The 27,730-nt window shown below is 43.9% G+C and overlaps 2 protein-coding genes across 5 annotated transcripts in view; one reads left to right on the top strand and one right to left on the bottom strand.

Annotated features, from left to right (window-relative positions):
- PAK3 (p21 (RAC1) activated kinase 3) overlaps positions 1–27,730 on the bottom strand; it is a 180,396-nt gene that overhangs the window by 129,192 nt on the left and 23,474 nt on the right. The window lies entirely within an intron of this gene.
- CHRDL1 (chordin like 1) overlaps positions 14,731–27,730 on the top strand; it is a 61,457-nt gene continuing 48,457 nt past the window's right edge. Inside the window, exons 1-4 of one of the 4 annotated variants that reach the window (XM_083797404.1) lie at positions 14,731–15,288; positions 17,732–17,878; positions 19,389–19,501; positions 22,600–22,693. In XM_083797404.1, coding sequence (XP_083653530.1) covers positions 17,782–17,878; positions 19,389–19,501; positions 22,600–22,693 — 304 coding nt within the window. In that variant the 5' untranslated portion in view covers positions 14,731–15,288; positions 17,732–17,781. Of the gene's footprint in view, positions 15,293–15,347; positions 16,399–17,731; positions 17,879–19,388; positions 19,502–22,599; positions 22,694–27,730 lie in introns of those variants that run through there. The other 3 variants (XM_083797401.1, XM_083797403.1, XM_083797402.1) reach the window with 3 other exon arrangements.

The raw sequence follows: 27,730 nt of genomic DNA, 5'->3' as shown, positions 1-27,730 counted from the left end.
AGATCTCCACAGACATTTCCAAAGAAAGTCCTGCTCTAAAGCTTTGTAAGGATGCACCAAGGCAGGGAGGAGACTACGAAGAAAGAGAAAGGTCCAGACAAAGTGTCCGTGTAAATGTTCAGACAGGTTGAACTCTTCTCCTGAGAAGCCTCCATGGAGGATTTGGGATGGGTTTTCAGCTGAAGGCCTCCCAGAGCTCTTAGTGCAAGATTTACACTGACCACAAACAAACCCACTGTGACTGCAGAAAGCTGTGAGCACAGAAGTGAGGCCGAAAGTAACGGTGAGATGGCAGACAGCATGCTGCTGAAAGGTTCTGCTCCGTTCTCTTCTCTCCTCTGAGAGTGGCAGAGGAAAATTAATCATGATTATTACAGTTACACCTTCTGAGCCTCTTCTGCTAATATAACGTGTGCTGGCCCTTCTTTACAGCAGAAAAATTCTTAGGAGGCAACACATCTACACCAAATATGTCCCATTACACTGAATACTGTATATCCAGGAGTTAAGACATAAATCCCCCAGGGGCCTGCTGTCTAAGCAGATACAATCCAGACAATCAGTAGCAAGTCTTCCAGGCTTACACTATCTCTACAGGATGTGCCGGGATAATTCAGAAGTGTCAGACTTCAGGACCTTCCAGGAGCAGGTACAGAAAGGGTATCATTGCGTAGCCAAACCCGAGCAGCATTCCCACCAAACTCCCTTCCCTTCCTATTTGAAGGCAATCAATTGTCACACACCAGGGCCGAGACAGAAAATACAACCATCGACAGAAAATACTGTATTGGCAGAATAATGATTTCAGGAAGATCTACAAGAAGCCACACAAATCCATGTGAAAATAGTCTGAGCATCCTCTAACACAGGGCAGTTAGATCCATTAGGATAAGGAGCAGAAAACAACTCCTCATTTTTTAAGCGAGAAAGAGTTTCTTGCAGGCAAACTATGCAGCCCTGAAGCCTGAATCCTCAGACTATCCACAGCCCAGGGCCGCGCAGAGAAAAAGAAGCAAGCTTCTCCAAAGCGGTGCCTGAGACCCAAAAGGGCCGCCGGCCAAAGGCAGCGAGGAAGCTTGGCTCCCGAGACGTTAGGAAGAATGGAGCATTTTGTCTGCTCTCTGCTCGTGCGTACCTGCAGGAACGCACCCCAGCCAGTTTTCAGCTCCAATGGGAACTGAAGGTTAATTATTTTCTGCCAGTACCGGGGGACAGACTGTGAGTGTAACAGCACCGACATGTAAGCATGGAATGCAGCGGGGTACAAAAGATGTCAGCATCAAGTTCGGTACCTTTTGGCATGTTCTGAAAATAAACCACCTCTGACTGCTGCTGGCTTTGCTTTTCAAACTCCTTTGGTTGGTGTTCAACAACAGGGCATACCTCCGGGCCTTGCACACTCTGTGCTGCTATTAATTGCTAGCAAAAAAGACATCCATCACAATGCACACAATGCGAATAAATAATTGTGCAACCATTTCCAGCAGTACTTCCTTCCTACCACTAGGGGGCAGTGTTTCCTACTTTTAGACTAATAAGAACAGCATATCTGCAAGTTCAGTTCTAATTAGTAATGGTTAATGCCTCCCTTTATTGCCTGAAGAGTTTCTTTTTCCATGTTGTTTGTTTAATAAGTTACTTTTTCAGGACAGTGAATTACAGCTCTGCCTGTTATACTTTTACAACCACCAGCAGGCTACACAAATAAATACAACAAGTGTATCAGTCAAGGTAATTCCTCCTATGAAGTTTTAAGCCTAAGAGGATAGCTCGTGTAAGATAATTGGTTTACAGTCTGGTTTTAATCAAAAGGCATAAACGGATTTGTAAAACACATCCCTTTGTTGCTATTTTTTTCCCATTTTTTTTTCATCATTTGTATCTGTGACAATCCAACAAACTGTCCTCATCTGTACAGGTAATTCACACAGCGGTAACCCGGCACGCTGATGCTCCTTGGTAGATACTGATTCTGTCTCCATTTATACCAGGGACACTTCTGTCATCAAACTCACTCAGAGTGAAGATTATGTCCGCTCTTTTCAGAGACAAATCTTTGCTATTGATCCTGTTTCTTCAGGGATAACTTGTGTTCTGGAAAATAATTTAATCAACCTGATAGACTCCACTAAGTAACCTTCTCTGAATTTGTGTTTCTGAAAATACCCACCCTCACCAGAAGGCAACGCTAACTAACCCTAACTAACAGGCTGTGGCTTACTTACAGAAAGTGAAGGTTTTATAGGAGGGTAGAGCAGAGATGCCTGGTTTTCCTTACTTTCACACTCATGCAACTGAGAAATGTCCCTGAAGTAGTTGTGACAGTGACAACTGGCTAGAAGATCTGTAGCTGTACAATCAAGCTGGCTTTGTAGCTGCACGACCAAAACACAGCCTCCTTGGGGTCTCTTCAGTGAGAGAAAGCACAAGGCACATTATATCCAGATAATTATGAGCAACTTTAAATAAATAAATGAATAAAAGCCACCAGTCCCATGAACAGAAGGATGTCCAGATTCAGTATTTCACTGAATAGTACATCTAACCTTATCTACACAGACAGTCCAGCACAATTAGCCCTCGCTGGTGCTAGCAAGAGACATTGGTAAAGCCAAGTTCCAGATATTTTTACTACCTACCATCTAACCCTGCCCTGTAATTAACTGCAGAGCCCCACAGATTTCTGCCTGATTAGCTGTTTCAACTAATGAGTGGCTCCAGACTCAGCCAACACCAAGTGTGAATTACCTGCCACTCACCGGCTGCTCTTTGTGACCGCACGCAGCACACCACAGGTGCAGAGCCATGCTGGAGAAAGAACACAAAGAGGAAAAGGGGCCTGCAGACAGACCACGCATGGCTCCCCTCACTTCAGTCACACACACCGAATGTTTTGGATGGTTACACACATGGGAGCAAAACCGGGTAGTTCCTGTATGGCCATTACCTGAGATATAAAATGTTTGACTTTTTAATTAAGATCTACAATATCGATGTCACAAAATGAGTCTGAAATTACAAGAGCAGGATCTGATCTGATTGTAAAAAGCTCAGCTATTCAATTGAAGGCCAACGCACGGTCATAACCAGAGAAAAGTTAAGGTCAGGAGTCCAAGTTCAGGACTGGAGAAAATAAGAAGCTGAAGGAAACATTATATCCTCCAATAATCCTTGCAGGAGATATGATTTCAGCATGAAAGGATGCAGTCCGGCTTTAAAGTTTCCAAGCAAAAATCATTCTACTATAACTCCACTCCGAGATAAAAGCAGACATGGAGCTAGTAATACTGGCCTCTTTGCCTGGTGTTTTTATTGGTGCTGCCCTCCATATTAAAGAAAACAAACACTCTGCTTTTAATATTAAAGATAACTCCAACAGGTCTCCTTTAGAGAACCTTCCTGCTAATCCATGCCTTGTAACAGAGTTACCCTTGTGTACATTTGGAAGGTGGCCTGTAGAAGGAAAAGCAAACAGAGGATTGGCTCTTTTAAAACTTTTCCCCAGTTTGGGGAGGGGGTAGTGTTGTTTTTTTGTTGTTGTGTGTTTTTTAATATCTGCTCCTGCTCCCTTCTCTTTTAAGGGCCCGTGGTAGAAGAATAATAACACTGTGACCTCACGTGTGTGATCTCACCATTTTGTACCTGAGGGAGATCTGTATCCTCCTGGGACCTGAAATACCTGAAGGAATGCCTAAGTACAAGAAAGAGCATATTTACTGAGCAGAAATATCACTCTGTTGGTAGTACACCACGCCGAACTCAGGAGACAGGAGCTACTGTAACTCTCCTCTCAGCCCGATGGTAACTGCCCCCAAAGCATTTCCTCTTACTGTGTCTCAGTTTCTCCATTTCTAAAAAAAGATAACGTGAAATGTCCACGAGTTTTCCAGTTCCTGGAGATAAGACAGTGTGGTGTAAGAGCAGTTATCAGTGCCAGCCACAAATCCACTGGACGAGCTAGGGGCTGATGCCCCTGTTACCAGATGGGGCACGCACGTTTTGGCAGTGCCTTCAACCTCTTCATAATGCAGCTGGATCCAAATGGGAAGCATTTTTAAGGGTGCTGCACCAGCAAACAATCATTTTGCTTTCACTCTACTGCCAGACAATAATTTTCTTACCCTTAAATCACGCAACCAGATACTTGTAATTATTCCTTTAGCCAGTTCTGTTGGCTTATCAAAGCAGTGGCACTGAAGAACCAAAAAGCAATCGATTGCTGGCATTAATGAGTTTGAGTAAAGTGGGGTGAAAAATTTCCTACTTGTTTACCCTAGCCACAAAGTTGGAGTGCAAAACCTCTTGTGACAAAAAGGAACGATATTTGTGTTTCTGAATGCACAGAAGAGGGCAGAGCTCCGTGGTGACACGATCAGCAGGTAATTCTCCCTCTACAAACCAAGACGAGCACACTGACAAACCATGTTTGCTATCGGCACAATTCGGCTAACGGTTTAAGTTACTGAATGTCGTTGAATAATAACAGAGAAACAAGAGAACCTGGAGAACTGGTGCCAGGGTCAACAAAAAGCAAGGTGCACGTGCTGAACCAGAAGCTGGAAACACTCCTCTCACTGCTGTATGTTCTGCTCGTAGCAATGGAAATCACCATTTGTATCAGTTCCCACTGATACATATTTGGATGAGCTGGAGTGCAAGACAAGCTGCTGCTGACCTAACCGTTCCTGCAACCAGAACAGGTCACACATAACTTGGCACCATCAGTAACATCAGGCTTCCAGTTTCGCACAATGGAGCCCTCATATTCAGCCTGAGGACAGTTTTACACTGTGTATCTGCCCATCTTGACAGAAATGTGGGGGGAAGACAAAATCAAAAAAGGAAAACATTGAGGAAACCACCTGCTCTTTGGTTTAGAGTACCACAGCTGCTGCCCCAAACCATTTCCTCCTACAGAAGGGAGACATTGGCCTTGGGAATTAGCCAGACATCAAAACCTTCCCAGGGAATTCCTCCTCCTGAGAGGCACCCGCAGATCAGAAGAGGAAAGGCTGTCTAAACACACCGAGCCTCCTCTGCCTTGCTGGGTTATTTTCTTTGTCCCTAGGGGAGCTCTAGCCAGGGGAAACTCCAGCTTTAGCAGAGGGTGGCTTGGTTTCCTCCCTGTTTTTACAGCATGAGCAAGATACAAAGGCACCCTTTCAACAGCATCAACTCTTCAAAGTCAAGTTCTCTGCACTACTGAAGCATTTTCAACTTCACTTCTGCAGTTTGATTTGGCTCCTGTCTTTCTAGCACACCTGGCACACCAGTACCCCAATGCAAAATGTACTGAAGGCAAATAGTAAAAGACATTGCCTGACTCTCAATCCTGTGCTCATTCCAAGGGAATGCTGACATCCCATACAAAATACTGCCTACGTTCAGCGGGTCAGAGATGCACCAGCAGTGCTCACTAGAGACCCAGACTGGGCTTCCCAGTGCCCAGAGGGACAGGGAGCCAAAGGAGTAAAGGTTTCACCTCCTGCGAGCTGGGCCCCAGACAGCTGGATGCTGAACTGTCCACTGCAGTTCAGATGCCATGCCTGAAGGTACTTATAGGGAAATTGTGTGTATCAGCATTAAAGACATCAGAACTGGATTATACTTGGACACATGCTGGCAAAGTATTTGCAGTAGATTTAGAAGAGCTGGGAATTGGCCACAATCACATAATTTTCCTAAAGTTGGATAAAATTTAACAGCAGTAAATTAGGAAACTTTGCCAACTTCAAAGCACTACCCCAAACTTGGGCCAAAACGATGCACTGGCACTCAAATGCTCTGGAAGGATTTTTTCCTCCTGCCAAATGCTGTTGATCAGATAAGAAGAGCTGGGCTGTGGACCACAAGAATAGGGATGCTGTTGCTGGAGGAGGCTGGGCTCTGGAAAAGAGCCTTTGTGGCAAAAACTAAGGAAGGTGCAATCAAAAACTGAAATACTTGCAGAGTTCTGTGGAAGGGGCAAAGAAGCAGGGCTGCTGCAAGGCTCAGCTGCAGAGGCTCTGGGCAGTGGATGCTGCTCAGGACCTACTTCTGAGCTCTCCTTACCACCACGCTGTATTCCTCGCTGACAAATCTGCAGAGGAGAATGTGAAACTGAACTGTTATGTACATAAAAAATGTTCCTTACAGAGAGGTATCTGGAGCACGATGGGAGGGGAGAAGGAGGAGAGAGAAAAAACAAACAGCTTTAAAGGGAAGACACAAGCTGATGGCGCCTGTATCTTTTGTCAGATCTCAGCCCTAATGCCCGTTGAGCTAAGCAGTGAAATTCACATTTTACCTCCCAGACCTCAGTGAGCCTGCTTGTGCACGACAGCACTCCCCCCAAACAATGACACGTTGCCCTGTCTGGCCCGCTGGAAGGAGGGGAGTGACCCCACAAACCCACAGGCTTGCAGGCAACCAGCGTGGAGCAGGAGCGCTGCCCTGCAAGAACCCTTCCCTCTGCTTTGGGATGATTCAACGCGATTCTTAAAAGCTTCTCCCCATCTCCTGGAAGCAAAGGGGGGGGAGGATCTGTCTGATTGTATCTGTGACCCTGGCAACTCTTCACAAGCAGAGACAGCTGAGTCACTAATATTTAGAAAAATAACATAATTGACTGTATTCAGCCCTGCGGAGGACCCCTGCTGGGTATTCACAGTTGAACATTAGCAACTCGGTCATTTCTGGCAGCCTTTGTGAAGGGTTGCCAGGGCTGTAGATTCAATTAGATGACCTCCGACAAACCGATTTCCACTGCAAATATCTTTTAAAAAATACATTAAATCCCCAATAAATACAGTGAAATTGGAGGAGACAGCCCTTCCTACCTCACTGAATGGCCCCTGTCACCCTACAGCCCCAGCTAGATGCCTTGCCTGGCTGTCATGCATGCACGGGCTCTATTATCACCAGTGCCTAATGTGATTTAGCCCTGTCTGTGGATTGCACTCTTTGAATCTGAGAATGTGACACTGTTGCAGTTGGATGCAGATTAGGATATAAAATGATGTTGAAAAGCTAAAAATGTTTGCATGCATCTTTCTTTTCTTTTTCATTGGGTAGGAGTAACTATTTTTTTACCACTGCTTTTTTATCCTCTGACAGCTTTTTTCCATTACTAGTCCCTGAATTATTTTGATGTAGGAAGCATTAAGATGAATTGCTAGATCCGATGTTTTGTATTATCCGTTATAATACACTGCAGCAGAGCATTGCATTGAGCTGGGATATTTACTTTCTTGCCATAAAATCTATACTAAAAGTGATTAACGTATGACTGAGGCAACTAGAAATGGGATTTTAAAATTCTGCTTTATGCATAGGGTTTTATGATAAGCCCTACAGTAAAACACCTTATGTGGACACTATTTGTTAACACTATCATAATGAAATCAGCTAACACCTTAATTACACCTTGTAACTGCTTCTTACAGCATGTAAGACATTTGTAATTCAGCTTTTAAATACCTCAGTTGTAAAAGCTCTTGTCTGTCCCCTCAGAGTGCCAGATTTCATTTCAGCCAGCATATTGTGCCCTAGTAAATTGGTTCTTAGCTGCTCAACTTCTTTGTTTGGTTGGTTTTTGTATCCTAAATAATTCTACCAAGCCCTCACTTTTCTTGCACACATCAATGCTAGAGGAAAAATAAAGAAGCAGAGCAGTGCTGGATTCTCCGCACGTCCCTCCGGAGAGAAGCTTAACAAAACAATGTTTTAAAATAATACATCCTATTGTGTGGGTTAGAATAAGATAGGAATTTAACATCAAAAAATTATAACTGGATAAGAGCTATTATGAAATGATTATCTAGAGAGCCAGGAAATAACATTTTCTCAAATGGCATTGTAATTATTCTTTGTACGCGGCGTAAAAAAAATGTACTGAGGGTAGTTAGAGAGAGGAAACTTTCTTTACGTATAGTGTAAATTGGGATATGGAACAGAGACACTGCATGGAGTTTAGTCCTGATTTTTTTTTTCTTGAATGTTCCCTGCTGAGCAGTGCCACAATTAATCAAGCTTTCTAGGTTTTAGTTAATTGCTGGACCCCAATAAATTGGTTTGTACTGGCATCAGTCCAGGTCTGATAATTTCACAGCCTTGGAAACTGCTGCATGTTCACACAAGAACCTTGCAAGCAGGGAGCTGGGATAAAAAGAATAAAAGAAACTCTTGTTCTGTGAGGTTCTATTAATACTTTAAAAGCCAGCCCACTAGCAACAGTGTCTTCACTGTTTGTTTATTTTCTCCATGTGTTTTATACTGATTTTTTTAATGATTAAAGGAAATCCCCCCTTTCCTTATTTTAAACTCCTTCTGTAGATAATTGTTCTCAAAGAGACATTTCCAATTTCAGCTGTATCCTCTTGGAAATTTCCACTCTACCCATCCTTTGCTGAACACTCATTGTGGCTTTTTGTGAAAGCTCAGCTATTTTTTCCCTCTTTCTGCAAGTCTGTTCATGTGAAAGAATCACCATCCTCCAGTGAAGACAGGTTCAAGACCAGCTTTATGCCCTGGACAAGAGAGACAAGGGCTCCCACAGCTCCCACTGGCCTAAATCCCTGCTGGTGAGTACCCCTTGTGGTCAGACAGCTGCTACAAGAGGACAGCATGGCTCTTCCGAAGCAGGCAGTCAGAAGCAAGCAGACTGGTGTTGCAGTTTAGTGCAAGTCCGATGCATTAGGGGCTGTTACAAGCAAACACACAATCTGCTGTTATCGGCGTGGGAGACAGGTTCACAGCTATTAGTTCATTTTACAGCTGGGCTCAGTTACAGGAAGGACTTCGCATCCTCAAGTCTCACTGGTAGCAATGGGATTTGCGAGCGCTGAGCCCCTGGCAGGCTCTGGCTCCATGCTGGCACACATTTGACTTTGTTCTCCCCAGAGAAGGCTCATTTGGCAAAATCAGTTTTACTAATGGGTTTCAAAAGCAATCCCATACCAGCAAGTTTCAGAGGAAAAGAATTACATAATACCCGAGGTGTTCGGTAACCTCCTTGTTATTGTCTTTGGCTCACCAAGGCAAGATTAGCGGCACTAATCATGGTTGTACAAAAGTGTATTTGAATTGCAAAGGGAGCCTCATTCAGTCTGCCTCGACTCCCTCTGTCACGCCTTGGAAAACTGGACCGAAGAGGGCTTTTCTGGTGGATCTCAGCTGTAGAGCAACACATCAGCAAGTGAAGTTTTATCGTGGTATGATCAATCTGTAAGATTCGTAACTGCTTCTCTCCTACAGACCTCATAGATCCTCAGCAAGCACAAATCACTGGGATTCTTTTAAACGCCTGCACATTTGTACCAAGTGGGATTCTAGTCAATAATTCCAATGGCATCTGTTGTTTTATGTGAGCTATACCTCTTCTGGCTCTTTTCAAGACTGAGGTACTGAAAAAACAATCAAGGTGAAGCTCCTCCCAGAACTCTGGAACGATCACTTCCAAGGATTGTTTTATGCTTCTTTTCACGTACTGAAACAGTCACCGAGACACTATTGAATGCCATACAGCATTACACTTCGGGAGAAGCAGAAACGGTATGCTGTGCAGGCTTCATCCCCAAAATGCTGTCCATACAAGAGTTATAGATGGGCGTTTGGAATGAAGAGTTGGACTTGATGTCCAAATCAAGCACAAAAGAACACCCCTTTTAGTTTGCTGAAATATGTGGGATCAGCTAGGGATTTAGAGCTCTGTTTTCAACTGCTTTATCAGTGCTATGCCTTCAACACCCATTACAAGATTAAATAATGCAAAAGAAATCCATTACTGTTCTTAATACTAGAAAGTGAGAAAAAGCCGAGTCTGACACGACTAATAATTTTCTTAAATAAAAAAAACAAATAAACAAGCAAGTAAATTAGATGGATAAGCACACAAAAGAGATGAATAAGAAATCAGTGGTTTCTGTCAAGAGGTTACAAAGCACCCCTGACAGTAAGATGTATCTGGTCAAGAATTTCCCATCTTGAATTGGGAAATCTCAAGACAGGACAGACACGAAGACATTCTGGGAATGTCACGAAGATCAGCACTTTCACAATTTCATTGTAGTTCATGTCGATTCCTTGGGCTCATTTGAAAGTTTGAGTAATAATTGCTTCTACATATCTTGGTGATGACACTGAAATTTTTCATTACTATTTCACTCTCAGTAAACCACTGAGTACTGATGCTTTGACGCACTGTGGTGAAGGATATTTTATATGCAGCTCACGAACATACAAAAAAACATGGATTGCTACCAATTGTCTTGCTGATTTTCTTTGAAAGGTAAAGGTATAAGAGAATTACAGGATTATTGTCACAGCTCTGCACACTGCTGTGGTTATAGAAATAGAAATATAAAAATATCTAGATTGGATTGGATTGGATTGGATTAGATTAGATTAGAAACAGCTGCAGGTGAACACTTTGAGATCAACGCAAAATTCAGGTGAGCCTCCTCACCTCTGAGCGCACGTCTGTTGGTTCTTTACCTGTACAGTGCTGTTCTCAACACCCCACCTAGCAAAGCATCATCTGCTCTAGGACAGGATGAAAAACTGGTGGTTCTCTTCTCCTGCATTTTCATATTGGTTACTGGCAACTGTTGTGACTCTCTGTTCACCTCTGTATCTGGAAGTGAGATTTAGAAATGTGTATTTTATTTGCATTTTTTGACAGAACATTGAAAGACTTCCACCTACTCTTCAGTCTCAGAGGAACACGTCAGCATCAAGGTAAGGAGGAACTGGACTGCAATTTGATGTCTTACGTAATGTTGCTGTTGTTTTTTAGCAAACTGCATTCAAGGATCTCAGATTTACTAACTCCATCTGTCTCTGCTAAATAAGTAAATTAATTTCTAGTGTTAGAGGACTGAAACCCCACCACAGATGAAGTCAGTGCAACAGAATGAACAGGAGGGTGGAGAATGCTCATGACCATCCTATGCCATAATCACAAAATCATGCACATCTGAAGTCCTTTTTGTTTAACAGCGTATGTGGAGACTGCTTGATGAACATCCAGACTGTATTCCCAGTATGATAGTTGCAGGGCTGATCCAAACCACAAAAAGTAATTTAGAGATTATTATAAAATCCTGGGAATAATATTTAGCATTTTAAGATACATTTTCCAAAGGGCTCAAAAGAATTTATAGGAATGTAAAAACTAAGATATTCATTAGTTTAAGAACTTCTTTTCACACATATTCAGAATTGAAAAATTGACCATAGATAATTATTTTTTTCTTGAAAGGAAAGAAAAAAAAAAGACAGGGAGGTAAATGGAAGTTGTATCACGTCTACTGTCTCTCAAAACTCCATATCTAATCCAGTTAAGAGAGCACCATTTTGTATGGTGCATAAATATGTTAGCATTGGCATGAGTCTTTTATCTTGCTTTTTTCCCTCACAAGAACTGAGAACTAATAGTAGGATACCCGTGTACTGTTAAGTCACTGCAAGGCACAGCACGAGGAGATGGACTTCTACTGTCAGGGTCACACTTCATTAGCTGTTCAAGTTCTATTACCTCTAATGAGAATTACATGGCTAAATTTCTGTGCTCTTAAAAACTTAGGGCATCCTTGAATCCCTAATGCCCACTGCTGGGAGCAATTCTTTCCTCTCCAGTCACCAGGACACTAAGCACATTTAAACAGTGAGCTCTGCCCGACAGCGTGAAGGGTAACAACTATGTATTTGATGCTCCTCTGGAGCTCTCTGTGTCCTACGTGTGCAGCAGCCCTCACCTTCAGAAACTTCAGTCACAGCCCACTGCTGAGCAAGAGCACAGGGCAAGGTGTTTCCTCAGTCGTGGCAGCGTTGTGCTCTGCAGGGAATAAGACAGGCTCCCTAAGTCAGGGCTGCATTGGCTGCAACACCCGGCAAAGCATAGTGGGCTGCGGCAAGACACAAAGGGTACCGAATTTAATCGTACTTACTCCTCAGTGATACTTTGACGGAGCTGAGAAACGAGGAAGGGCTCAGGCATGGGTGCAGCTTTACCCACATCCAATGGCATCAGCAAGCTCAGCAAGCTCAGCAAGGGTTACTCACCAAGAGGCCACCTGCGATCATTTCATTCCCGCACAACACCCAGCGTGTGTCACATTGCCCTCTGCACCGACAACCGTGGAGATGTATGGCAAGAAACGGAGGCAGGCTCTGTACCTGCCTGAAGCAGGTCATCACTCAACCGCCTGCAGGGACGCCCCAGGCATGCTGCCCAGCTCCCTGAGGAGCAGGACCAGGACTAGCGGTGAGCCTGGGCCACACGGCCAGGGCCAGGTTTCCACTGTCTTGCCCATCCGCAGAGTCCCCAGTCCCAGGGAAAGGCTCTTTCAGCCAATTCTCTCCAATCTAGGTCTGCTAAAGAGTGGGAAAAGGTCTCCCTTTTGTGTAGTTTGATGTTCAGCAAAGGTCTTACACCTGAATTAGTATCTTCAGAAGCTGCCAGGTACCATCACCTCTGAACCAGCCTCGCAGAATGCACTGTAAAGTGCTGGCATCTGCAGTGACCTTCACAAGGCACTCTCCAGGCCAAACAAGCAATTTCTCTTCAAAGAACCTCTCTGAAAAAGAGTTCGGGTCACAGACTATAGAAAATATTTAATTTCTCATTACTATTATGCTGACTATGCATAAAGAGTACTACAATGACTACTGTTGTCCTTATCCATGCACACTGGACTTTGTACCACACAGAGGAGACCATGCAGGGGATGGATATGGTCTAGGGAAGTCTGAGAAGGGTTGACAGCTGTGGCAGGTAAGTGGTTCTGGAGGATGCCCAGGCAGCAAAACTGAGCTCTGACAAGCACCAGGCTGTGCCTACCAAAGTCACATAGATGCCATAAAACTCTGGAGCCTCTGTACAAGGACCCGTGGATTCCTACCCACAAAGATCTGCAATCTCTTTTCCTTACTAGACAGAATTGCAAACTGTGTATTTGGTCTTAAGTAGTTGTTGAGGACAACAGATATTCCCCAGGAAGCTTAATGCCTTTTGAAATGTGCACCATATGAACACTCACTTTGCCCACTGCCAGCCATAAAGAGAACACAGCTTCGAAACAGCAACATCAGCAACAGAACAACAACCCAGCACAGAGACCCCAGCCCTCACCCGCAGTAGTAACACGGGATTTCAGAAAATCAAAACATCTTACCTGAATTTCGAGAGCCCACGCAATGCCCCTTTTCTATAAAGCAATGTGATTTTAATGATGTTACTGAGGGCATTTTAGTGTCTTGTTAACTCCTCTGAAATCTGACGTCTATCAATTTAGCTCTCTCTAACTAATGCTGGAGGGAATGGATTCTTTTTTGATTTGGATGGAGATCTACCAGGTGTGGAGCCACCAGCAAAACTTCAGCCTCCTGTGAGGAGTGGGACAAAAGAGCAGGGCTTCACCTGTAAATGCTGCGCTAGATCCAAGAAACAGCTCTGACGATGCAATCTAGTTTTGATTCAGAGCTGTCAAGGGGTGTTCCGAGCCTACCACATCTTGCCGGACCATCCCAGAAACAAACTCCTTTCCGTTCACAAGAGCTTTATCTCATTTGACTTCGCTGTCCTTCGGTGTTACACCCTTCACTTTGCCGCTTCTTGGTGGGGTGTGAACCCAGTTTCTGAGACATGATCAGTCTTAAAGTGGTCCTGGGGCGGTGCTGGGGCAGGATTTACCCTGGCGAAGATTTGCTATTACCCCACACCCAGCGGGTCCCTGGCAGGCAAGGGCAGCTCCTAGGCAAGTCCCTGCACCCGGAGTCAGTGCCAGCAGGAGGACTCGGGCTGGCTCTGGCTCTTTGCGGAGTGTGACAGGACTGGCGCAGTCGCAGATCCCAGTGCATACGTTATCTGCAGGCAATGTATCTCCCCAGCTGAGCCCACACAGCCCAACCCAGTGCAGAAGCTAAGTAACAGCGTTGCTGCAGCCCCACCACTCCGAAGGGTGGGTGCGTACACTTCTCTCCATGAGCGTGCATATACCTTGGCAGGGCCAGAGCTTGCACAGCCCAGACTCTGCCTTCAAGTGCAAACTACAAGAATATTTCTGATTCACAATAACCACTTTTTTTTTTTTCCATTTGCCCATTCCTATGTCGCCAGTGGCTCCTCCAAAACTATCAGCCTGTGGCAGCAGCCACCATGTTCAGCAGTAAGAGCTTTAGGTGCTCATTTATTTCTTAGGAGCGCAGATGCCTGCCTGTGCATCTCAAGGCAAAGAGTGGCATGGTGACACAGAAGTAAGCAGGGAGCAGTGTTATCAAAGTGCTTAACTCCAGAATGCAGCTTCTTTTTATTTCCCTTTTTAACATTAGGAGTTATAATATTGCTTTCTGCTAACACACAGCTGTGATTACTCGTGAAGTCACACCAGAAAGCCCTTAGAAAGCCATCTCCTCTCCTCGTGCCAGTACAAGGTTTCGCCACGTGCTGTACTTTCGCTATTTCATTAAAATGGAAGAAATGACAAGTTCTGCTCAGTTTTCAACCTTCTGACCGTACCTACCATGCCTGGGAGGTGTATGACCTCCCAGCAGTGCTCCCCAAACACTCCGCTCCCGAACTAGGGGAAACAGGTTGTCATTTGTTTCTCCGCATGGTGTCTTTTCATCCCTCACCCTTTTGCTCAGTCCATTTGTCAAGGGTTCACCGCTCTCTTCCTGTTAGTTACAAGGGCTAAAACGAGACGGAACGGGAACGTTTGACCGAGCACACAATGTAACGAGTCAGGGGGTTAATTCAGCCCCGCCAGACCCTCCGGGTGACCCCGAAACCTCCCGAGGGAATACCCGAGAAGGGGGGGCTCGTCTCTGTGCTGCACCCAACCAGCCGGGGGGGCTCGCAGGTGGCGGCCGCGAACCCCCGGCCCCCTGGGCGCCCCCCGGCTCCCCCCAGGGAGGAGCAAACTCCACCCCGGGCCGCGGCCCCGAGGCCGGGCGGCGGCAGAGGAGGGGGCCGGGGCGGGAGGCGGATCGCCGGGCCGCTGCCTCCCAGCGCCGCTCCTCCCGCTGCTCCCAGTGCCGCCGGGGCTCGCGGGCTCTGCGGCTTCAGCGGGCTGCCGGGGCACGGCCGAGCATCCTCGGGCCGCCGGGAGCGGCAGGAGGCGGCAGGTGGCTCGGGGCTCGGCGTGGTGCTCCCCCGTCTCCTCGTCCCAGTCTCCTGGGGGTCGGGGACCGGCTGCGGGACCCCCCCGTCCCCGTCCCATCCCTTTCCCCGGCAGCCCCGAAAGGGCGGGCGGAGATGCCGGCAACGTGAGCGGGGAGCGGAGCCCCCCGGCCCCAGCCCGGACCCAGGTGGGTGAGTTTTTTGCTTTGCTTTGCTTTGCTTCTCTTCCCTCGCCGAGCCCCGGAGCCTCGGAGCCGGGGGCCCGGGGAGCCGGGGCTGCCCCGCTGGCGGCCCCATACCCGCCGCGGGTGCGCCCCCAAACGCGGCCGGGTTCCCCCAGCCCCGGGACTCGGGCAGCGAGGTGCCCCCAGCCGGCTCCTCGCAGGGCGAGGCGTGAGAAAGAAGAGCCAGGAGCCTCGGGTCAGTGAGGAAATTCGTCCAAGAGGGTCGCTCGCGGTGCCTGTGCTGCGTGGAAAGCATGCCGATGGTTAACAGGTTAATCCCAAGTGGGGCTGTGCAGAGCCGGGGGTAGTTTTTAGGACGTTGCCCTTTGGGGATGTAAAGGGAGTGTGCTAATAGGGAAAAGTATGCGCTTATATTTGGAGTAACAACAATACCGAAATTAAAGAGAATTAAGGAAGACATCAAAAGTCCCCGTCCCGTTGCTGCTGTTAACTCCTCCATTTCACTGCTGGGAAGCGCTCCTGAGTGTACGCAACCCCAATTTCCAAACATTCCTCCTTTGGAAGACGTGACGTGTAAAATGGATGGGTTTCTAAGCTCAATCTATTCGAGCTAGCCGACAGGTAAAGCGCTGCACAAAGGATTATTGTGCTCCGTTTATAAATATTGTTTGCTTAAGCAACCCCCAAGAAGGCCAAAGTATTTAAACATTTGTATTTCTGCAAGTCCCAGTGATGTGCTACTGTTGTTCTCAACGATGTCCTGAGACTAAACTGCAAGGTTTTCATTTTAAACAAGTTTTTAGAAGTTTGTTTGGCTTGAAAATCTCCTGTGTGATTTGAGCATGTTGAAAGGAAAAAGTGACTTAAACCTTTCTTCTGAAATTGGAATATTATTTTCAGCTTCCAAAATAAATGGAAAGTTATATTTTGTTAGTGCCATAGGGACTGTGCTTTGAAAACAGCATTATGTTTTTGAATGTTTTCAGATGCAGTCCGCATTATTTTGAATGAGCCCACCGAACGTAGAGCTCGCTGAAGATAGACGTGTTAGTCAGGGCAGATGTCCATTTCGTTGTGTTTGGGGAATATGTTGAGAACCCCCAGACAGTAAAGGTAATAAAAACACTCTGATAAAGGATCCCCTACTCTTTGTTAGGGTATCCTAGAGCACAATAGTTTTAATAGGAAGATTTTTTTAAGTGGCTGTTAACTTACAGTGCCTTCTCCATTCTTCATACAACAGTTAATTTCTCTAAGCTCTCCACCACTTAATCTCGAATACACATATCTGAATTATTCTTTCTGCTTTGCCTATCTGTCAGCTGAAACACATTCATGTACAGTTCTAGTATTTACATCAAATCTGAAGAGGTCAAATTAGTTTACGAATCTGATTGTTTATTTTTCCAGTAGTGAATCTTTTTTTCGAACTTTTATAAAAGTGTGACTCCACTTCAAGACTCTTAAAATCAAAACCAAATCTTTTCTACATTGTAAATTGTGGACAAATGTACGCTGCAAAGGTAATGCTTTTGCAGTGAACCTCTGATAAGCAGTAAAGCATCTTCAGATTTCCTAATTTAGAATCTTACATTAGCTATCATGAATAAGTTTTACCTTACTTATATTTCTCCCTGTTTTATTCCTTATAAAATAATTCATCTCTTAAAAGCCAGAAAAAGATAAAGAGAATGGTGCTTGCAGCAAATATGATCCCATCTCAGCACCTCTCAGAGAATACATTAGGCTTTGCTCCATGTGCAAGACTTTTACACTGAAGATCTACAAGGAGGAAGGTGGCACGTTTTTTCCCCTATTGTACTTTCCGATTTCAAGGCAACGAACGGGTTAATGCTAGAAAAATTAATTATACCCAATCCCAGAACAATAGTAGTTGGGAGATGGGAGGAGGGGTGAGCTGAATAGTGGTGGGAGCCTATTAGATTCAGTGAGGAGAACTCCCCTCGCCCGGAGCCTGGCCAGCATTTCACCCAAAGCAGGGATTTCCACAGTGCAGGGCCAATATACTGGGTATACACAAGGGTAATTTTACAATGAGATAAACATGTTATGAATGACACCTGTATTTCTTAAGTTACACCCAAGAGAGCTGTTCTACAAGAAAATCTCCCAACCTATTTTTCTTGTGAAAGAGAACTCTAAGAATTTAGATTGCTTACATGCCAGATTTCTCCACTTCGGAATCAAACAGGACTTTATTAGGTGTCCACATTTCAGCTTTCATAAATGAGAATGTGGTCCCTTTTCCAAAAATGGGATGATTTGAGGCCAAAGGTGTTTCCATTAAATGAAGATCTATGATATCAACAGATTTTTTTGCTTCCGGCAATTTAGGATTTCTGGGTACTGGCCGAAGGCATGTCAGAGAATTTAAGTTATCTTGCAGGATTCTAGTTTAATTCATTTCATGTTTTCTTCCCGACAGCTCAACATTCTCTACCTTGGAGGCTCTTTCTCTCCCTTTTGTTGATAAAGATGAGAAAAAAGTGGAGATTGGAGGATTTTCATTTTATCTTTTTTGGTGTGGTCTGTCTCCTTTTCGTAGATGGAGGTAAACTAGAACAAGTAAAACGTAAGTAGACTTCTAAACAAAGCCTTCACATTCACCCAAACCTGACATTTTCCTGCTATTTGACAAATGTGGATCAGAAAAGATTTTCAAACATGAATGTCCTAAACCGCAGGACTGCATTCAAAACCTTCTCCCATTCTTCCTCCTTCTAATCCCACGTTTAGTGGAATCAGGTCACACCCATGTTTGGGGCACATTTTCCTAAAGCTGTACAGGTTTCACTGCTTCATAAAGAACATAACACATCAGTTGGAGAATCTGTTTTATTTCAAATACCCTGAATCAAGAGAGTGCTTAATTCTATTTTAGTGACCTCTGTAAACATCTGACAGATTATCTGGATTTTGTCCCATGTGTAAGACCATTGTGCTGAGGTTTTCAGCTAGTGTAAAGCTCGTCCAAGACTGTTCCGTTCTGTTCCAAAAACAACCTCATATGAACTGGATTAGATACATCCTCTGAGAAAATTAAGAGTCTAAGCACTGTCAAAAACTTGATGAGAAGCATTGAAAAGAATACAAACAAAACAAAAGGGAACGCTTCTACAAAGCCTGTAGGAGTTACTGCCTGCTACAGCCGTGCCGCTCGCTATCTGGAATGCTCTCCCCACCTGCGCAGGCTGCGTTTTGGCCTTTTTCTTACAAACCACATTGCTTGCCCTTAAGAAATAGTTAACATTTTCAGCCTCAATGTTAGCAGCTTGTGCTTCTACAGATAGAGGGAAAGAGGAGAGGAAAAGAAGAAAGGAGAGGAGAGATTTCAATCCCTACCTCTTGCTACTTTCTCGTAGCCCCGTAAGTGTTAAGAATGCCCTTGCCGAGATTATCTCTTGGAAGACAGGTATTTTGTTTGATACCCTGAAGCACCAGCTATACAGAGAGTAATGAATCAAATGGAATTCAGACACCATAAAGGTAATGACGAGGATTCGTCTCATGGCAACACAGAGAACCACATCCTTTTACTGAGGAGATTTGAGTTTTCTCTATGAAACTGGAATGTGACAGGGAGAGATGGGGCAGTGATGTCTGTAGGTAGATGGACATCTGCAAAACTGTAGCAAAAACCTGCAAGATTACAAGTATTTAATGAACGGAAAGATCTTAATTTGAAGTTGATGCAAGTGTAAGTCAGCACAAATTGCTCTGAAAATACTAGGACAAGCTTCTTTTTTATCAGGTTCTTACAACATGGAGATACTCAACGTGCAGTGTAAATGCAATGCATGGACCTTCCTTCTGTAGTGCCCTTGTTCAAAATCTCTGCTGTACAAGTTGAGATTTTCCTGAGTGCAGCCAGTTGCTTTGGTTTTGTAATGAAAAGGTTTAGTATATAAACCTGTCTGAGCAATCAAGCACTTTCATTTTGTTACCTAAATGGGATCTGAGCCTATGCTTTTGAAGCTCAAAGAATAAACACACCCTATATGAAAGGCATTTTGTCAGCTATTTTCAAAGTATGGGATGGGATCATTCATTCATAACTCTTTCAATTCTTCACTGTTTTACAGATTCGGATACATACTGTGTGTTTCAAGACAAGAAGTACCGTGTAGGAGAAAGATGGCATCCTTACCTAGAACCATATGGACTTGTTTACTGCGTTAATTGTCTCTGCTCAGAGGTAGGACCATTGAGTTATTTTTCCTATGACTTCTATTTGCTCAACTGGCCAGAACCCTCTGCATTGTATCTACAATTTGACAAAGCCCAAACTAGTTTTCACTGGTGGGTCCTGATCATGCTGCAGGAAATAGAGGCAATGAAGGGAAAATGTCCTTGTGAACGGAAAACATTAACAAAGAAGGCCAACAGTGGCAAAAATGCTTGCACAGGGTAGCCAAAAAAGCTCCTTAACTAGCCAGAAGCTTGGTCAGTGCTGAGCATTACACCTTGAATAATTAGACCCCACTACTTAAATACAATCCTCGCACTTCTGTCAATATGGAGGATTATGTTGAACCCAAATTTCATTGTGTTCTGATGTACATACACTGCCCACATCTTCAGAAAGGCATTTCCATAGTCAAAGCACCTGCTGCCTTAAAGTGTTTAAAAAACAGTGGATAATAACAATAAATGGATAATAACATTTGTAAGACTCTAGGAAGGAACAATGAGATGATGAAAAATAAGGAGTGGGCACAGAGGGCAGAGAGAATTGGCCAGGCTAGGAAAGGACAGGCCCTGGGCTACCATCAGTTGATGCTTGATACCAAGACACAGCAGTCATAGACTCTCTAAGTATGTTGTGTAGTGCTGGGAGGACAGGAGAATGAGAGCAGAATATGTCCCTTGGAGTACTTTATAATGACTAACACATGAGACACTCCAGATGCTGAGTTTTGTCTGGTGTATTTAATGTAGAATACATTTTTCTTGGCTATTTCCTCCCCCTGAATGTGTAAAATACTGAGCCCCTGTGCAGCGTTTGCTCTGGGGGATCTGCTACTACAGCTCTGTGCAGAGATGCACGAACAGTAGTCCTGCAAGCTTGGCTGCATCCCCATCTGTGCATCTGTAAGAGCAAGCATTGTGCTACAAAGAAAAAAGTCCCGGTTTAAAATAAAAAGAAGTTGCTGCTCACTTTTGCTGATCTATATGCAAAGTTGTAAACTCCCTCAGAGTCAGTATGTGGTAAAACTCATTAAATTGGCAGAAGGCTGTGTCTTGGGTGGGGATGAAGTTCACTGGAAACCCTGGAGATCTGGATACAAGTCATTGCTTAATGATTTTTAGGAAGATGTGACAGTGGAGGGATGGGAAAGTGCAGCAACCTTCTCCTTCACACTTCAGAGGAAAGCAAAAACAATCCTAGGGGTCTACATAACCAGTGTGACCAAAATTTCTTTTGTGGCCTCAAACGTCATAATCCATATGATCTCCACACAAAACAAGTGACACCAGCCAGGCAACAGAGAGAGATTTCTGCTGAATCTCCCGACAGCAGTCTGCCCATCCATCCCCCTGACACACACACACTTGAATGTTTAAGAAAAAGTTAAGAGACATTTACCAGCTAAACAGAGGCCAGATTATTCAGCCTGAGATTAAAAAAAAAAAAAAAAAAGCATTCCTGGTTTTGTGTATATAGTATTGTATTTTTACGAGTTATAATTTACATACTTAAACCAGAATAAACGTAAACAGAATTCAGTGTTCTTGCCCCATTCCTCCTTTCCTGCACACATGCCACCAACCACCCCCCTTCCCCGGCCGGAGTCAGATCTGCAGACTTCAGGGGGCTAAACTGAACGCTCTCCCCAGGCAGCACCATACCGCAGCTCAGAAAGAGAGCTGCCTTGTTACCTGTTGTGTCGGACACAGGAACGCTTTCCACGGCCCTGACTCACAGAGCTTATGTCCCACGTTAGTCAGGAGGGCTTGGACTCCCAAACATCTCTGCGAATCTAGGTGTAAGATCAGTTAAATAGGTTTGCAGAATTTTTATCACAGCTGATCAAGCACCAAAAGTACATGTTCACCTAGGAGGTTCTGCAGGACTAGTAAATAAAAAGGGAGAGAGGCCACAGGACAGGCCAAGTAAGCGACACGGGGCCAGCCTTTCTTCGGCAGCTGTGCTTCACGGGCTCTCTGACCCTGGTCTGCTGGGCAAGGAGCCGTGCAGGCCAACAACAGTCCTCATCCTGCAAAAGCCTGCAGCCTAGAACTTTCTCCCCCTTTATAAAATCAGTATATTTAATCTCAATCATCACTAGAAACAGATGGCTATCATTTTAGTGTCTCTTTCTGGAGAAGATGCATAAATGTTTGTGGGTAGTAATGGCCTTACAGTATGATTCCAGCCTGCGGTCTACAGGTATTGAGGAGTCAGGGGATTGTTTTGAAGGCGACGGCTAGAAAAACGTACGCAACTGAAATCTAAGGAAGTCGGCACCTCTGCTGGAAACATTTCAGTGCTCCAGAAGGCATATGAAAATACAGTGGGTTTATTCCCGACACCACCTGAACCGACATAGTCACAGCACAGTCACAGCATAGTATCAGTGCTCATGCTGAAAGATCTTTCTTGCTATAAACATGAGCTACTCAGAGCTAAATTAGGAGGATGAATTATAGATGGGAAATGGGAATCTGAAATGGATAGTCTTTTCTGGTTACAGACACTGGAGAAGGAAAATTCCCTGTGTTTTAATTATAAATCAAACTTAGATGTGGTCAAATAGAATATTATGTTAATGACATGAGTAATGAACACTATTCCCAAGACTTGCTCATATTTCTTAGAAAAATGGCTACTTACCAACTGGTGTTCTTTGTCTACTGGGGAACCCATAAAATGAAAACAAAAGACTCTCCACAGTTTTCAGGAAAAATTACAGACACTATTGTCTCTTGCGGTCTTGAACTAACCCTCAGTAGGGGGTATCTCAGAGACCTACCATTCATTATCTGTGTCTTAGTTTTGGAAATGCAATTCCCAAGCACAATCTGCTCAAAAGAAAAAACAAATGAAGATTGTTGCAATCCATTTTTAGGCAATTACTCTAATTTTAAGGTTTGCATGGGTTTCTGTTACAATCTGACCTCCAGCTTAAATTCAGAGGCAGTGAAAGTAGTCTGGGTGTACGCTGGTGTGACAGGAACCAGAATGTTGTAAAATGGCATTTGTTTTTAAAATATCCAAACATAGAATAGATAACACAGACACTTGTAAGGTAGCCCATTTCATTAAAGTATCATATTATTTTCCGCCTGCAGAATGGAAATGTACTGTGCAGCAGAATAAGATGCCCGAGCCTACACTGTCCTTCCCCTGTGCATGTACCACAGCTGTGCTGCCCACGATGCCCAGGTAATTTATATTAATGACATTAATTTATATTAATGGCATTTTCCTTTCTGAAACAGCTATTTGATATGCTGAGTAACAGCAAAATGAAATGTTTGTGCTGGAAAACTTCTGTGAAGTAGACATCCTTCTATATCCATTTAGGTCATGAGAAGCTTGTCCTACAGTAATTTAGAATATTTTCTGTGGTGATTGCTATTTAGGAAATCAAAAGTATAGATTTGGGAAGGAATCAGGTACATCACCAAGCCCAGTCCCCTACCGTCCAGGCAGAAGGTAGCAGAAGTTTCACGGCCGGGGTCCATGGGCTATCTGCTCCCCATTCCTTCCCTTATCTCTAAACTCCATCACAATAAAACCCTATACCACAAATTTCCTAGGTTTATGCTTTTGGCCCTTTTCATAAGAGCAGGCTAAAATACATGGCTATTCGCAATGGCTCTCTGTTAATGAGCAATTACAAATTGCTGTGGCAAATATGCATTTGTATAGTATCACTGTACAACCAGTCTGGTAAATTTTGCCTTCTACATCTCATATCCAGGCATAGCTTCATTAGTAGGGACTGTTGTAAATCATAGAAGCAGTGCTGTGGAAGTTTATGACTATATAAATCCAATTGGATACTGTATAGTAAATTCCTCCAGACTGTACATTTATTATATGCTCATTATTAAGAGCCACTGTATGAAAGAGACTAGGCAGGATCTTTCATGAGGCTGTTACAGCATTCCCGACATGGCCTAATGGCTGGTAGATTTGACTGCAGCTTTTCCCTAAATGTCTGTCTTAGTGGCACCCCTCATTTCTTATAAAAGAGTATTCATGCAGCATCACAGAAAGGGGTTTTATTTGACTTTCTCCAGAGAGAGTTTCATTGTCTGAGGAAAACAGCTGTTCCCTGACCAAAACCTGGGAGCAGGGGGCAGTTTGCAGTGGTGGACATGAGCACATGAGTCAGTTTGCTGTTCAGCAGGGACTGGAGTGTGCGGGTCACACTTACTGGAGAGTAAATGGCACCCACTGGTAAATTTTCAGTAGGATTCATCTGTCCTGACAATTATACACATCTGTCTATCAGCTGCCTACATCAATATCTGATCTAAGTATCTAGAATCCTTTTTTAATCAGTGGGGAGGAGGAGCATGTGCATAGCTCATCTGATGCCATGACAGAGATCTGAAGCATTTGAGTTGTATCCTGGAACTGCCTGTGTATTTCTGTGGGCTATAGCCAGAATTACAACACTGCTTTGGACACGGACAGCTACACTGTCACCGTATACAATTGAGGGAGGTGAGCTCCATCCTTCCTGTGGTATATTCCTGCCTTTGTCCCAGGGTACCAAGAGTACAGGTACTGTACGATAATAACAGCTGTCAGTCCACAAGGCTGGTTTTAACACACACTGTAGCAGCACAGAATCATTAAGGTTGGAAAAGACCTCCAAGGTATCTGGTCCAACCATCCCCCTACCACCACTATCACCCACTAAACCATGTCCCTAAGGACATGTGTCTTTAAATACCAGTCATCATTCAAGAGGTGCAGCAGCTTCCCAAACACGATTCATTCCTGCTCATCAGTGCAGGACTGTTTCCTCCAAGACATTTCCCAGTGTTCTGTCTTTTTTATAGTTATACCCCAAGCAGTGTGTCTTCCCACATACCTCTGGATAGTCAAAGAAAGCAACCTGATCCCACTTACAGAGGAAACAGTTGGACATACACCGTAATTACAGTCACAATGCCTTAATGGCTTTCTGATCACAAGGCCAGTCTCCAAACAGTTCTCAGAACAGTTCTTTCCACAGTAGCCTTCTATTGCAATGATGTACCCCAGCAATGAGTCTGAAACCTCAAGTCTGTTTCTCCTGTCATTAGTGGTTTTATCATTGGCTGCTAAGTCTCAGGAGCAGTCTGCAGGTCCCCAAAAGATTTGAATTAACTTAGGTTGCAGCTAGACTTCACCTTCTCATCTAGCTCTGACTTACTGGGATACTGGTTGCACTTGGACTTGTTATGGTCAGTTTGACTGTGACTTTGGCATGCTGTTAGCCACCTCTTGCTCAGGATGTTATATTCTCACTTTCAGTTGAGATAACTATTGGACATTCTTCGGGTATTTTCACTCTTCTTGTGTTCTGGGATGAGATTCATCCCATGCAACTTTAGATCTAGTATTTTGGCATCTAATTGATGGTAGAGTTTTAGATATGATGGTCTAATACACAGGGAGGAAAGACTGTAAGGGAGTATCTTTTATTTGACCAACTAGTACTGTTAGATAAAATAGTAAGATGCTAGGAACATGAACATCACTTCAGTTTTCAGATCAAAAGAGACTGGTGTGCCCAAAAGCTCGTCTGTTTTTCCAACTAATCTAAACTCCATTTGGCAAGGGAATCATCTAGATACCCTTTACAGCTGTTGGAAACACACCGTCCCCAGAGGGTGATTCATCCTGTTATCCAGAATGAAAAGAATTTTTCCCTGGAGATGCCTGTCTCTCTCCACTGATTACTGAGGGAGTACAGGCAACTAGCGTACGCTAGATGCTTACTTTTTGACAGCTAAAGTTAAATCAGAGAAATTCCACTCTTGGTATGTAATTAGCAATTGGGGGCAGGACCAGTTGTTGTTTTTTTATGTGTCTCTGTACAGTATTTAATATAGAAACATAAATGCTTCTGGATTGACTGTTTCTGCTTCAAGTGCTCTTTGGCAGCAAACTGTGCTTGTTTTTTTTTCTGTTCGTGGGGATGTAAACATGATACCAGTCAAGATTTTAAAACATTCTTCATTAACCTAGGAAGAGTAAGGAGCTCTGTAAACTCTCCAATCCTTATCAAATTAAATTTTTGCCATTTGAAGACACAGTCACCAGCTAGATTTTCATATTGTGTGTTTAAACCAATAAATTCAGAAAATTATCAGAATAAGCCTTTCCTGAATTGTGATCCCTTATCTTCTCTCCACTCCTAGAATCTAAGTATAGTCTACATGCTATGTATATGATGGGCTGTTGAGCTGCTAGCTGGTAGAAGCTCATTAAAAACAGGATTGCCGCCAAGCTTCATTTTTTCCCCTAATTAAATCTGTAATCCACATAGATCTGCACCAACGTTAGGCAAAAGAGGACCAGGGATCTCTTGTGATTTCAGGGGTTATTTGCATTCTGCTTTCTGCAGTGAGTATGCGTATCATAGTCGGATGCTCTGTCGTCAGTGGTAAATGTTCATGGCTGATCTGAATAGGAATTTCAAGCATTCCTGTAAGTCTTATGCCAGCTTTCCATTTCTGTGTGTCCAGCAAACAATGTATTGTGTGCAGCATCCCATGCTGTGGAGGAATTTCATTTCTCTGGTTCCTCCAATTATTTTTTGATGGAAGGTGTCTGAGCTCTGGCCCTTTAGCCATTCATCTGAACTGCTCTCATAAATACTCATTAAATTCTGTCACTTATGTTTCCCCTCCCATTTTCAAGCTATATTTCAGAAGAGTAGTGCTAGTCACAGTGACTTTGGGCTCTTCCTCCTGGCCTTTTTGCAGGCCTTGTAAAGCGTAACTTCCCAAATAACTGCCTCCTTATTTAACGAAGCAGAGGTAATGGCAGGAGTCAGCAACTTTCGTTGGAAACTGAACTTCATAACCACCTAAGTGGAGGAGCTGTTGAAGGGATTCCTTTGAGAAAAGTTGGCACTGCTCTCCCTTTGGAATTAATGTCTCTCGCATCCATAGTGACACTGGACTTGCTGACACAAAGAGATGCAGTGTTTGTATCCTGTCTCCCTGGCACCAGCTACCAAGAATCTTAAGTAGTTGTCAGACATATGTTATGAAGCATCTTCTACTTTTCACCAGTGGTTCATTCTATCAGCTTCTACCATGGAGTCATTGCTAGCTTTTTCACATCTTTTCAAAACTTATCCTTTCTAGCGCTGGCAAAATCTAGACCCTGTGTCTTCTACCGGACCAGATATTCCACCCTTTTGCAGCTCTGACAAGTATTTTGTTTTACTATCTGAATTAGATTTTTATCATCGCACACGTGGAATCAAAAAAAAACTAGCTTCATGTTCCTTGGGACCCTTTTTACACAGATTAGTGAGACCCAAAAGGACATCACATGCTCTGGTACTCCTTCTAGCAACCTCCAGTCAGATTGCTGAACTGGGCTAAAGAGTTATCGGCTCAGCTGGATCTATAATCATACATCTGATCACAGCAGCAGAGCTTGAATTCTTTCCTTCCACCTCAGGATGCTCCAAGCATCATCAGAGGAGAGGTGCTTTGCGGAGAGAATTTGCCACCGTTCTTAGGGCACGATCAGCTCTAGAGTAGACGAGACCTGCTACCTTCTTTCGTGAAAATAAACTTCACGTACAAGCTCTCAACATTTAGTTGCAGCTGTCTTCTATGGCACTCCTGTGTACTACCACGGACTACTTCCTTTACAAATGGAACATTTATTCTAAGTTGTTTCATTTGTACATGGAATAATTCCGACTCATAGCATTTAGCGTCTAGTTTTAGGTCAGAAGTTTTTGAGTACACTCTGAAGTATGTAAATGGAGGATGCTGACATCAGAAGTAAAAATGCACACTGCAGGATTGAGAAAGGGTTTCCATTTGCTGGTTCGATTTCTCAGCAGATAAGGCTGCATACTGAGGTATGAATCAGCCCATCTGGCTCCAGTATTTTTAAGCTTGCTGCCCCGACTAAACACACTGGCTTCCAGGAACGTTCATGATTAGTAACACATTTGTGCTTAAGCTCCCTTGGTACTATGATTTTTCTGTATCAAATTCAAAGCGCTTTTCTGATGTACTTCTTGTTGTTCTTTAGATACTGAAATAACAAAATGCCAGGTGGTACCTATATGAACAGTTGGACTAAATACATAGACGGACCAAATCAGGTGTCTCACAATAGTGATCTGACAACATCATCTAAAATATATGAGGCTATGATTGCATGGTAGGCTGCAGCATGACTTAGTAATACCCGTACCTTTGAACTAGCTGCTTCAGACCCTGG

This window comes from Anser anser (assembly GCF_964211835.1).
Source record: "Anser anser genome assembly, chromosome: 13".
NCBI classification, from domain to species: domain Eukaryota; kingdom Metazoa; phylum Chordata; class Aves; order Anseriformes; family Anatidae; genus Anser; species Anser anser.
The sequence above is the reverse complement of the archived record's forward strand: the minus strand, read 5'-3'. Positions and strand labels throughout refer to the sequence as shown.